The sequence below is a fragment of the Babylonia areolata genome, chromosome 18 (assembly GCF_041734735.1).
Source record: "Babylonia areolata isolate BAREFJ2019XMU chromosome 18, ASM4173473v1, whole genome shotgun sequence".
NCBI classification, from domain to species: Eukaryota; Metazoa; Mollusca; class Gastropoda; order Neogastropoda; family Buccinidae; genus Babylonia; species Babylonia areolata.
Window position 1 is genome coordinate 54,544,000 of NC_134893.1, and position 12,925 is coordinate 54,556,924.

Consider the following 12,925-nt stretch of genomic DNA (forward strand, 5'->3'; position numbering starts at 1 on the left):
ACACACTGACACACTCGTTCCCACGCCAATCGGAGACTCGAATTCATAGCTGCCTCTCTCGCTTGTCACTACCATTATCATAATAACGCTTCAATAAGTTTGAGTCCTGTGACATTACGTTTTCTTCTTCTTCTTCTTCTTCTTCTTCTTCTGTCTCCCTAGTGATGCTTTTTCTGCTTCAGTTTACTGCCTCCTCTGGCGTCATCTATCTACTTTCCACAACCCCCTTTCCCGTCTCTCTCTTAAAAAAAAAAAAATCTTTTTTAACGTGGAACTCCGTTCTGCATCGGTAATATAAAATTATGTGTTTTTTTGTTTGTTTTTTTGTTTTTTGTTTGTTTGTTTGTTTTTGTTTTGTTTTGTTTTTACAGAAATTGTTCTTTTGTTTTTCTTGTGGATGCTTTCCCGTTCTGTCTCCATTTAATTCGTCTCGTTCGTTCAGTTGATGGACACGCCGGTTCTACGCGATGACTAGGGATTTATATTCCTCTTAAATCAGACGGATGCCAGTTTGATCAATTTTGTTTAGTGTTGTCATGAAGGGGACTTCGTTTACGGTTGTTGTTGATGATGTTGGTATTGTTGTTCTTGTTGTATGTTCTTTGTTGTCAAATACGTATAGTAGCGGTAGTAGAAGTTGTTGTTGTTCAGTGTTGTTGTTGCTATTGTTGTTGTCGTCGTGTTTATTCCCGTTGTTGTTGTACGTTGATGTTGTTGTTGATATGTCTGTTGGGGAGAGGTGAAAGGAGGGAGGAGCAGAAATTTACGTTTTCAACAGACGACTCGCTGACCTCCTTAAGAGCAGACGACACAGGCAGCTGGTCACCAATCAGAAAATTCATCTTCAGAGTTGTCGACCAATAAAATCGACGAAACTTTACATCTCATTTCCGGTTGGCCTTTACCTTGGACAGATTTCGCCACGTCGAGTTGAGCGTCTATTTATGCCCCGGCAACCACGCTCACGCGACATCGGAAAAGACCGACGTTGATTCACGCACACACCTCAGAATGGCGTCTCAAACAACGAGCGTTATAGTGTGCACGTTGCTGTTAGTCTGCTCACACTGCCTGCCTTCGAGAGCTGATGATGGGGAACTTGTGACTGAGGTGCTGCAGAAACCAGACTCCTGCACGAGACAATCAAAGAAACACGACTTGCTTTCGATGCACTACACTGGCACTCTCACGGCCACAGGCGCCAAGTTTGATTCCAGGTGAGTGTGTTTGCATGGTTTTGCTTCTGCAAACACAGGGGGAGATGACTGGCAATAGAACTGAAACAATAACAACACACACACTCGCACAGGATAGAAATCAAAGAGTTTTCATTCAAAATTTCTGTTTGGTTTTAGAACTGTTGGTGAAATTGACTTGTCCTGTTTTATGACAGAATAAGCATCGTGAACACCTCTTGATCGGCAGTATATGGGATGGGGGGTGGGAGGGGATTGACGTTGGTAGTCCCAATTCAACAGGCAGAAGGTAATGCCAGATGAGGGTGTGCACGATGCTGCATGAAAGATAATTTCACATTGGCAAGTTCACGAATTTTGTCCCATCCAGTAACGGAGTACGGTCAAACGGAAGAGCAGGTGTCACGGAAGGCATGCACTTTACATACATTATATGTGCATAATTATGTATTTGTATTGTATTTGCATTTTGTATTACACTTTTTTTTCACAAAATATTTCTCTGTGTGAAATTCGGGCTGCTCTCCCCAGGGAGAGCGAGTTGCTACACTGACAGCACCACCCATTTTTTGTATTTTTTTCTGCCTGCAGTTTCATTTGTTTTTCTATTGAAGTGGATTTTTCTACAAAATTTTGCCAGGGACAACCCTTTTGTTGCCATGGTTTCTTCTATAATGTGCGCTGAATGCATGCTGCACACAGCCCTCAGTTTATCATCTCATCTGAATGACTTGCGTCGAGACCACCACACGAGAAAATATACTGGCTTCAGAGGCAATGGACAAATCACAAAGACTAAAGAATACTCAGGCTGTCAGGGGTCAGAAAATGTTAAAGGCCACTTAATGAGAACTTGCACAGTTTTCTTCTTGGAAGTATAGTGAAATGATGCTGAATTTATGATAAATAGTAATGTTCATAAGCATGAGACTGATCAGTGTAATGAACATCACTTATAACCAGAGGTGCTTTCTTGCTCTTGCACTTCCTTTATTGTTTTTACAAAATACATAAATAAGTAAACCAATAGGAATCTGTAGAAATGACTGAAGACTTGGTTTTTAGCAGAAACATCAAATTTTCTAACATTAATCAAGCTGTTCATTGTGCATGCACATGAAACAGTTGTCAGTATGTTCAACATAGGCCATGCAGTGGTGCACCACATGCAGCCTGTATAGTTTTTATTACCTCTTGATTTTACATCATTTTCTGAAAACAGGAAGTTGTCCTTTACTTTTTGTGAAGTGTATTTTGCCACACCTTAACACTTTATGCCCTTGAGATTGTCCACCATTAAGTGACATTTATCAGACATCAGACTTGCAAAGCCTTACAGTTACAACTTGAAAAGTTTACGACTAGCCTCTGTGGAGTGTGAAATAAGTCACTACAGAGTCAGGTTGTCAACACAGAAAAATTGCATATGTTGGCTGGCTGGTCACCCAGGTGTTAACACTTCAGGGAAGAGGGCAGCACTACCCAGTTTTTCATGAGTGATTGTTTTTTTCTGTGTCTATGTGTAGAGGCTTATCAAAGTAGAATATTCTACAAACAGTGCAGAGGCTTATCAAAGTAATGTATTCTACAAATAGTTTTTTTCCCCACACACAGAAAAAATATTTATTGTGGAGAGTGCTTTTACATGGGGGGAAAAAAAAAGCACACAGCCTTGATTTATACACTCATCTGAAAGGCTAGCACCCAGAACATAACTTACAGTCTAATCCTTGGGGGTGGGGGGGGGGGGATAATTTGGGAAAAAAATCTTTCTCTCGGTCAGTCCATCTCAGTCTCTCTCTGTTTCCATCTGTGTATTGGACGATTGTCTGTGTGTTTGACTCTTTCCCTCTGTCTTTGTCTTACCCAATAGCGCAGAGACTGGATGAAAAAAAAACATGCACACAGTTGATCTGTTATCTCAAAAATAAAGAATTTTGCCTTTGTATCTTGTCTTTTCAGTTCTCTCTCTCTCTCTCTCTCTCTCTCTCTCTCTCTCTCTCTCTCTCTCCACATATAAAAAGGAAGGGCTACATTTGGATAGTGAATCTCAACATTGTAATAAAATGATGTGTTCGTATTAATATGATCATATGATGGGTTTTGATGTTCAGACATAAATGATTATTTCATGATCTATATGTTCTTTAGTATGTGTTTGTATTGATATGATGTGTGGCGATGTTACATGCATAAATATTTATATGATTTATATGCACTTTGTTTTCTGTGCACTGTCCAAACCCTGGAGACGAATGAACAAAAAAGAAGACACATTACCCCCCCCCCCCCCCCCTCCCCCCCCCCCTGTCACATGTACTTTAAGCTTATGACAAAGTGCCAGAGTGTTGCCAGTCTCTTATTAGATTATGTTGTTTCAATCCTGTTTTTTCATTTCGGTTCTATTTTATCTGTTTTGCGCCATTTTGTTCTGATTAGTACCTGCTTTGTCACTAGAGCTTCACAGCTAATGACATTAAACATTTCAGTGTTCATTTCTCTGTCTGTCTGTCTGTCTCTCTCTCCCTCCTCCCTCCCTCCCTCCCCTCCATCTCTCCTCTTTCTCAATTTGTTACTAGTTTATTCAGGTTTATTCAAGTTAAAAACTAGCCTTTGTTGGAATCTCACACTCAACAGCTGCAAAGCTGAATGATGAATAACTGTTCATTTAGACCTATAGAACGCACCCTGGTGTGTCTTTGTCTTGCGTACTGTAGTCAGGTTGTGAAAAAAACTGGTTTCAGCTGCCAGCTGTATGGCCTGTTGTTTGAACACTGGGGGTTTAATTAAACTGCCCCTTCCAGTTGGGTTTGTCTGATCAAACATTGGGACTTTGCTCTGGGACATGGAGACAACGTTTTGGCAAGCAGCACTGCAGGCTATTTAAGGTCCTAAGGTTTTGTTTTAGGGAATGAAGATGCATTTGCCTATTTATTTGATAGTGTGTGTGTGTGTGTACGCATATACATGCTTGCATTTGTGTTAGTGTTTGTGTGTGTGTGTGTGTGTGCCTGTGTTTTGACTTTATTCTTTTTATCCAGCATAAACTGGACTTACAGTTACACAGTTTTGCAAATGTTGACAATATGGAATGATTCATGTTTACTTTCAGCATAACTGATTAGTGAGAACAAATTTATTGTAATTTTATATTGATTAGAAAAATATAATGTATCTTAATAACTTCACATTCCATCTACAAAAGATCAAATTTGGCAAGTTGGATTGACTGTAGTGCTATATAGTAGTTGTGTTATCAAAAGCTTTACCCCTTGACTGCTTGCTTCTCAGTGAAGGGCTGTGACCTCACTCAGATCAGACAGAGATAACAGAACAGGATTTCAGTCTTCCCCTTTTTTTTTTTCTTTTTTTTTTTTTTTAAGACGTTTTCTTGGGATTGAAAAAAAATCAGATGCACCACAGAAAAGTACACACAAAAAAAGTATTTGCCTTCCAAACTCATGCTCAAAGGGATTAATTCAGTATGCTGTTGTATATCATATACTCAGTACTGTATGGGTTTCTTTGAGTCCTCATTTTTTCCACGTGTGTGTTATGTGTTTCAGCCTGGATAGACAGCAGCCCTTTGAGTTCCAGTTGGGGGTGGGTCAGGTGATCCAGGGCTGGGAGAAGGGACTGCAGGACATGTGTGTTGGGGAGAAGCGCAAACTGGTCGTCCCTTCTCACATGGCCTACGGGGACCAGGGAGCAGGTAATGCACACCTGAAACCTTACTGACTGTTAACCGGTGGTGGCTGGTATTGTTGATATTGTTCCTGTGATTGTTGCTTTTATTATGGGTTGATAATGTCAAGGATGATTATTGGGTTATTGCTGCAGTTTAACATGGACCTCTTCAGTGCCAGGCATTATTTTGGTTTGTGCTTCCTATTTGCCTTGTGGTTTGGGGTTCCCCACCCCTCAAAATTAGATAGGTTTTGAAGCATTTCCTTTTGGATCAGTTCATTAATGTCAGCCTGAAACCTGACATGCACAGTTTTGCCATTTTCTAGTTTGGCCGGAATCTTTCCGTAAGAGAGACCAAGTTGCTAGAGATGCACTATGTTTATACGCTTCTGTCAACAGTCTGAAGTTGGCAGGGGTTAAATCCTCCCCCACAGACACACCCTTGTCCTTCAGCTTCCTACGGTCTGCCAACACTTTGTCGTCTAACTTCCTTGATTTGACCTTGAAGCGGACAATTACAGGGCATGATTTTCCTGGAGAGGGGGGTTCTAAATGATACATACATATGTGTGTGTGTGTATGTGTCTATATATACATTTGTGTGTGTGTGTGTGTGTATATATATATATATATATATATATATATATATATATATATATATATATATATATATATATATATATATATGACAAAACAGTCCGATACAAACCATGGAATTAAGAATAACAATGGGAGACAGACTATACACATACCTTACAGCAACTGTTAAGAGTGACTGCTACACTCAAAAACAACAAAACTGGCCTCCCAAATCATGGAGAGGCAGCTTGAGTCAACATGTGTTGATTGATATTCATAAGTCATTTTACTTCGTTTTGGAGCATACATTGGAAGGCTGGAATGCATGCTAGATGTCAATTTTCACATGCCTTCTTTGCAAAACACACGTTTAAATATAGGAAATTACCCAAGATAACAAAACACACGCATTGCAGTACAACAATTAATTTTGATCTACTTATTGACTGTGTTGCTGACAACCCACCCATGGTGCTTTCAGGAGAAGTTATTCCTCCCAAGTCCAGCCTGACATTCGAAGTGGAGCTGCTGGACATCAAGGATGGCCCCCCTCCCCCCAATGTCTTCAAAGAGATTGACGTCAACAATGACTTGCTTCTGTCGCAAGAGGAGGTATGGTTGGAAATTATTGATGTTCTATCAGTTGGATTTTTTTTTTTTTTTTTTTTTTTTTTTTTTTTAAATCAAAGTGAAAATTTAAAACACATCATTCAGAGGAAAGTGAAAAAAAACTGCAATTTTAGAACAAGTGATGAATAGTTACCATCAGTAAAGAATTAATGACACTTTGTTATTTGATAAACACCATAGCGATTAACAAAACCATATGCACTTGACACAAACTGCTTGTGCTCACATCAATGATAATAATTCTTATCCTTGATTATCACACAGAGCAAAGATATCACATACTTTCAGTGGCCTGTATTGTCCAGTTTTTATGTAAACCTTGTTTTGTTTTCTCATCTATTTCCATACCTTACACTTTTTTTTCCCCAAACTTTTTATCAGTTTTATCCTTGCACAGACAGTTCTCTTTTTTCTCTTAAAATATCAAGTGGTTAATTACATCATACAGAGATTTTTGGTATTAGATTTGTGGATGCATAATGTATGCTGGTAGAAGATTGTAATATAGACTTTACTTCTGAAAAAAAAATATATGGGCCTTGCTACATGTACAGTTACTGTTATCACCAGAACATAGCAGGTGTTGAAACGATTCAGTTATAGAATGTGAAAATGTATGTTATCATTTTTGTTCAAAAAGTATTGTTCGTGGAACAAAAGAGATACATGCCTGCTTCCAACCAAAATCTACAGATGGTTTTATAGTATGATAATGATAATTATAATGATAATTATTCAAAATGATAATGAAGTGGATTATGAGGCACTAAAAACATAATCACAGCCAAAATGGCTACAAGCATTTGATAAACAAACTTCAGTACACCAGAAAATGGTCAAATCATACAGGACTGTCATGACTGCATTTTTTGCAATGCCACTCTTTTGAAAGAGACTGCAGCTGAACTAATAATCATTGTAACACTTGTAGCCATCAAATAGGTCTAACCTCTTGGTCATGAGAAACAGTCATTACAAAAGCAATGAGAGATTAATCTTATTTATTTTTTTAATTCAGTGAACATTTTATTCCTAGATACCTTAATAACAAGAGACAAATGCGTGGCACCAATATCAAATAGCTGTATGAAATAACAATACACAATTACATACTTGTATATGTATGCATAATTATGCATCGAAATCTAAATGAATATTGTAAACTGCTTTTTATTGTTAGCTACAAATTTTGGAATGAAAATTAGTAGGGGGGGTGGAGGAGTCATGACCTTTTGAAATCAGTGGATGTGAAAGTAAAATGGATTAGGTTTATGTTTTTCACTTACCATTATCTGTATCTATTCACAAATATTTGGTTGTTGTTTTTTGTGTATTTGCCTTTAGTCCTTTGTTCAAATACTAGTCTGTTTTTATTGCACATGTATACCTTATTTTCTGTTGTATATTTAACCACGTTTATTCGTATAACTGTCCTAGTTTCCATATATTTTTTCTTCTTCTTTAACTCTCTCCATACGAACGGCGAAAGAGACGACGTTGACAGCGTTTCACCCCAATCACCATCATCAAGATATTGCAAGCGGAAGGCTCTTATATATATACTGAAGAGGTGAATGTTGACAAAGAATACCACAATTCTGACGACGGAAGCTAAAGGTTGGGTCATTCAGACACCCACTGAACATCCGAGGGGTCTGTGTAGAGGAGAAGAGAGGACTGGCCGTACTGAGTGAGTTAACTCTGTGCAGTCATGGTTGGGGGGGGGGGGGGGGTACACAGAACTGTTCACCAGATTCCTCCAGATCTGTCTGTCGGTTGTGTGTCAAAGTCTGGGTTTCTGCAGACAACATTTCCAGTTCATCTATACAGTGGTTTGCTTTTCTTGGTGTTACAGGTATCCTCATACCTGAAAGAACAGCAGAAGAAAGCTGACCCCAATACCCCTCCGGTCAGCGAGGACCAGCACGGCACTATCCTGCAACAGATCTTTGACCATGAGGACAAAGACAAAGATGGTTTCATCTCCCATGATGAATTTAGTGGACCTAAGCATGATGAATTGTAAACTTGTCTGCAGTAAGTTTTTGTTGTTGTTTTTTTTTCAAAAGTTTTGTAGTGTTTTTTGGTGTGTGTTTTTTTAACTGCAATGTAAATGCGGCAACCAAAGAACCATGCATTCTTGGAGTCAGTCAGAAGTTTCTAAGTCTGTATTATTGTTTTATTTACAAACTGAGATCTAGTCTGTGTGTGGTGATGGAGATAGGCTTGTTTTTCTCTTGCTTGCAGAAAGATGTGGTGTGGTGAGAACTGTATGTAATAATACTCAAAATGGGAATAAGAAATCAGTTAAATCAAAACACAGACATTGTTATGTTCACTTAACTTATGATCGAGTAATGAAAGAATGTTCATAAACATCTTTTGAAACAGACTACGCAACAGGTTTTTCTGCTCTTGAAGATATTCTTGCTTGGTATCCTTTGTCATTGACTGTCTTTCAGTTTTGTATTGAAGATGAGAAGTGGAATAACTCTGCAAGGCAGCAGATGTTTTGTGAAAATTGTTAATGATGATGGAGAAAGGAACTGTCTTGACACTGGGAATATAATTGTATTACTTTTTTGTTACAACAGATTTATCTGTCTGAAATTAGGGTTCTCTCCCTAGGAGTTTTCCTGCAATTGTATTTGTTTTACTGTCTAGGTTTTGATTCCTATGGATTAACTGTGCAGCAAAGAAAGGTACACAGAACTGCCATCAGCATTGTGGTCATCTAGTTTGATTTTGTATAGTGCTGTTGCAATCATGTAAAATAGGTATACAAATGTATGAATAGAAGGTAACAATGGATCCCTTTGGTCAGTTATTATCACTGTTTGAAAGTTGTCTGTGAACTTATAATCATTTTAGTGCCTTGGTCAGAAAGAATGACCTTTGTATTTCTCCCACAAAATGGAGTTGTGTTTATTGGTTCGTGATGTACGTAGTTGTTATAAAAAAAAAAAATAAAAAAAAGAAACATCTCTACTAAACTGTATTCTATAATCAAGTTTTTGTAGACAAAATATTTATACCCAGAGAGTCTTTCATTGACATTAAGGGTATATTTTGTTATTGTTGTTTTTGTTCTTGTTTTTTTTTTTTTTCTTTCTTTATCTTGCTGACTGGTTTGTGATTTTAAATGTCAGTCTTATCATTTGGATGTAATGTCATCAAAAATTTATGTCATGGTTTGAAATCAAATGGAATGAGAGTTATACCGTGATTGCAAAACTTGCATTTTGCGTACTGTCTTTGCAGATATTTTTTTGTTTAGATTCAGTTGCTTGACTCAGATGATATTTTATTAATTTGCATTCTGTTTATTTAGATCACATCTAAAGGTATGGATTGTGTCTTCCATTTGTTTTATTAAAAATTATTACAGGTATTTTTTTCTGCAAATTTCTTCGGCTACATGTTAGCCTCTCTTTCGACATGTGAATATATCCAAGGTCACACTAGGATCGAAGAAGAATAATGATAATAATTTTTTTTTTAAGTATATAATGTGTGAAAAATTGTGAGTCCCAATTTTGTTTTTGTAAAATCTGCTTATGAATCACCAGTAAATTCTTACAGTAAAAAGAAACACGTTGTAACTGTTCTGTTGACCTGCACACTGATAGAGCAAATAGTTTGCCGTCAGACCAGCAGTGGCAGAATGGTTAAGATGCTTATCTACCAGCACATGTCCATGATGTTCTGGATTTGAATCCCAGTCTTGCCCTTTCTCCCAAATTTGACTAGAAAATCTAACTGAGAATCTAGTCATTTGGATGAGATGATAAACCGAGGTCCTTTGTGCAGCACGTACTGGAAAAGAACCTACAGTAACTTAAGTGTTGTCCTCTGGCAAAATGCTGTTGAAGAAATCCACTCTGATTCTGATAGGTACAAAAATATATATATATGCATGCACTCAGGGCCAAAGTACATTGGGTAATGCTGCTGGCCAAACAGCTGGCCAAACAGCTGGCCTTGCAGATGTCATGTAGCATAGGATTTGTCCAAATCGCTTATCAAAACAGCAAGTTATGAGGGGAGGGGGTGGGGGGGGGGGGGGGTCTTTTCTTTTCATGAATGATGAAATAATGTAGATAAAGACATATTTCTGGTCATACTTTGGAAATTGGAATGTTGGTTTTCCTGTGGTAGAGTCGTCCACTATCTGAAGTTTCATCATAATCATGGCGCTTACTGGGGATGACATGACCCTCCATGTTTCCACTTTTGTTTTCTCTCTCAGTACCTAACATTACTTTTGGACTGGTTGTGGCGGATGAATCTGTGTGTGGCAATAAAAAAAAAAAAAAAAAGAAAGAATAATAAATGCACTTGTTTGCATACTGGTGTGCTGTAAATGTGAAAAACCATGGTATGGACTTTGGTAGAATTACAGTTCTGTGTTCTTGATTGCACAGATCAAAAATTTTTTTTCTACCGAAAGGCTTCAGTTTTGCGATCAAGATACTGCTCTTTGATTGACTGATAAATTCACAAAGTAATGATTTAAGAAATTTGATTAATAAATGATTTGGGTAGAGAGGTGGGGAAAGTGGAATTGGAGATCACATTGAGATGCAAGGTTCAGGTTTTTTTGTAATGAAATAGTTATTTCCCTTTGAAAAGCATGCATTCGTTTTGTGTTTTTTTTACACAAGTGTATTCATGTCTAAAAGCACAGATCTGTGGACTTGGAACAGAATTTTGTGTTGTTGTTTTTTAGCAGTTTTGATTTCTTTTTTCTTTTTCTTTTTTTTCTTTTTTACTGAAAGTAAGTTCAGTTTTTCTGTAGTGTTCAGAATATTCTTTCTTAGTTTGGCAGGGTTTTTTCGTTTTTGTTTCTTTGCTTATTGGGGGTATTGCTTTAACTTTATAGTTTGGATAGTGATTTATTTATAAATTGCTTTGTTCGTTTGTTTCTTTGTAGCTTGTATTAGTATCTGGTTTGGTATATTTTGGTGAAGGGTAAGAATTTGTATTCTATGGTACATTTCAAACACTTTACTAACAGCATTATATCAAATGTGTTTACACATTGTATGTTTACATTTTTTTTTATATTGTTTTGAATTCATTAAATTTTGTGCTTTATATTTTGCAAGAGTTTGTTATGATTGTGTGAGAGGTGTGTTTAATGTACGTTTATTCTTCTGTTTTTTAACAAAAGGCAAAGATTTCACTGATAATGAATGATGCCTGCTGAACAACAAAACCAAAAATGCTGGGGGTGATGGGTGGTAATGCAGTTTCCAACAATACCTCTTTCTACTTTGTTTATGTTAACATTTAAAATCATTATTTGTTAAGCAGCATTACCATTCCTCTTGCATTTGACTTAGTTACAAAGCAAAGAAACATGTGTATCCCCACTCTGATCTAGCATGTCTGTCAAGACTTGGGCAGAAATGGGTATCCTGTAAACAGTAGATGCTGTAATAATGACTGTTTTCCCCAAGGTAATTTCATAACATTTTTTTTTTTTTTAATGTCTCAAGTCTTTGGCATGTCAGGGATGCAATTGTAATGCTCAGATACACACAAGTGATTTTTCTGATTCTTAGACAAATTGCTTAGTTTGAGAAATTATTAGGTAATTGCAGAACTTGTCACTGGTTCACATTGTAAAAGAATCATGCTACTGTAAAACAACATATGAATGGACTCGAGAAAGAATAAACAATGCAAGAGAATTCAAGAAAATTAGTTTTGTGAACACAACTTTACTTAAAAAAGATGAACTGGTGTGTAGGACAAATATCGTAATGACCATATGAAATAAGCACTTTGCAACATCACACCAATAACACAGTATAAGATCTTCAGTTGAGTTTTGTAATTTTACAAAACTATTCATCAGGCGAATAAACAAGTCAGTGGATGTGTGCATATATCCCTGTTTTCATTATTACATTATGGAACTTTAATTATATCCTGATTTAGTCAAAAACTGGAAAAAAAGGTATTTAAGAAACCATTTGGATCCACTAAAGATTGCCAGTTGTATGGTTTTGATTAAGAGTTATACATAGGTTATTACCAATTCAAAAATATTTGCTCTCACACTATCAGAAACAATATTGTGCATTTTATTTGACTGGAGAACAAACATTGGCATACATAATCAGAAACTGTTAATATATTGTGCTCTTTTTTTCTGGAAAGAGTTAAAAGGATTGCTACAGCAATGAAACATGCCTCATTTGCCCTGATCTGATCTTGTCTGAAAGTGTTGCCTGACTGGAAAAAGGTTAAAACAAAACAAAAAAGCACACACACACACACACAAAAAAAAAAGGTTATAGCAACGGACCTAAATAATATGTACATGTTCGAAAGGAATATTTTATACCTGTAAACATAAACTGCAAAGTATTAGCACGAAGACAGAATGTCTGTAAAAACATGAAGATGATTATGCTGTTGAAAAGAAAAAACATAGCTGCTTAATAATTGGAAAAATTTATAATTCTTGAAAGAATTGGTGTTATTACAAGACACAGTGTAGGTTTGTAGGAAAAGAGGGTAGAGGCGTTCGGTGTGTGTGTGTGTGTGTGTGTGCGTGCGTGCGTGCGTGCGTGCGTGTGTGTGTGTGTGTGTGCTTTCCTTGCAACACATGTTTTCTTTTCAAAAGGGTATATAATCAGTCAAGCAAAACTAACGTAATGACAGTTGGCAAGAGATTTATACAGCACTGATAAGTAAAATGAAACAAAAACATATACACACAAACAAAAACATATCAATGGCAAAGTTTCGTTACTTACCCAGCTTCTAACGGGCAAATGAATGTGATTTTGTTGTTGTTGTTGTTGTTGTTGTTTACTATA

At 36.9% G+C, this 12,925-nt stretch overlaps 2 protein-coding genes across 2 annotated transcripts in view; one reads left to right on the top strand and one right to left on the bottom strand.

The window, feature by feature from the left end:
* The first annotated feature begins 911 nt into the window (after positions 1–911).
* LOC143292916 (uncharacterized) lies at positions 912–10,133 on the top strand. The gene is made up of 4 exons (XM_076603608.1): positions 912–1,217; positions 4,763–4,908; positions 5,944–6,074; positions 7,948–10,133. The coding sequence occupies exons 1-4, from the start codon at positions 1,012–1,014 to the stop codon at positions 8,116–8,118; spliced, it is 654 nt and encodes a 217-aa protein (XP_076459723.1). The 5' UTR covers positions 912–1,011; the 3' UTR covers positions 8,119–10,133.
* Positions 10,134–11,798: 1,665 nt separating this feature from the next.
* The window catches only part of LOC143292069 (uncharacterized), an 8,495-nt gene continuing 7,368 nt past the window's right edge, over positions 11,799–12,925 (bottom strand). The window contains exon 6 of the mRNA XM_076602247.1: positions 11,799–12,925. This exon is cut by the window's right edge and continues 591 nt beyond it. The gene's annotated coding sequence lies outside the window, so the exon portion shown is untranslated.

Coding starts and splice junctions, on each gene's coding strand:
- LOC143292916 (XM_076603608.1), top strand. CDS start 1,012: ATGGCGTCTCAAACAACGAGCGTTATAGTGTGCACGTTGCTGTTAGTC. Junction 4,909..5,943: donor CTACGGGGACCAGGGAGCAG/GTAATGCACACC, acceptor TGGTGCTTTCAG/GAGAAGTTATTCCTCCCAAG. Junction 6,075..7,947: donor TGCTTCTGTCGCAAGAGGAG/GTATGGTTGGAA, acceptor TTGGTGTTACAG/GTATCCTCATACCTGAAAGA.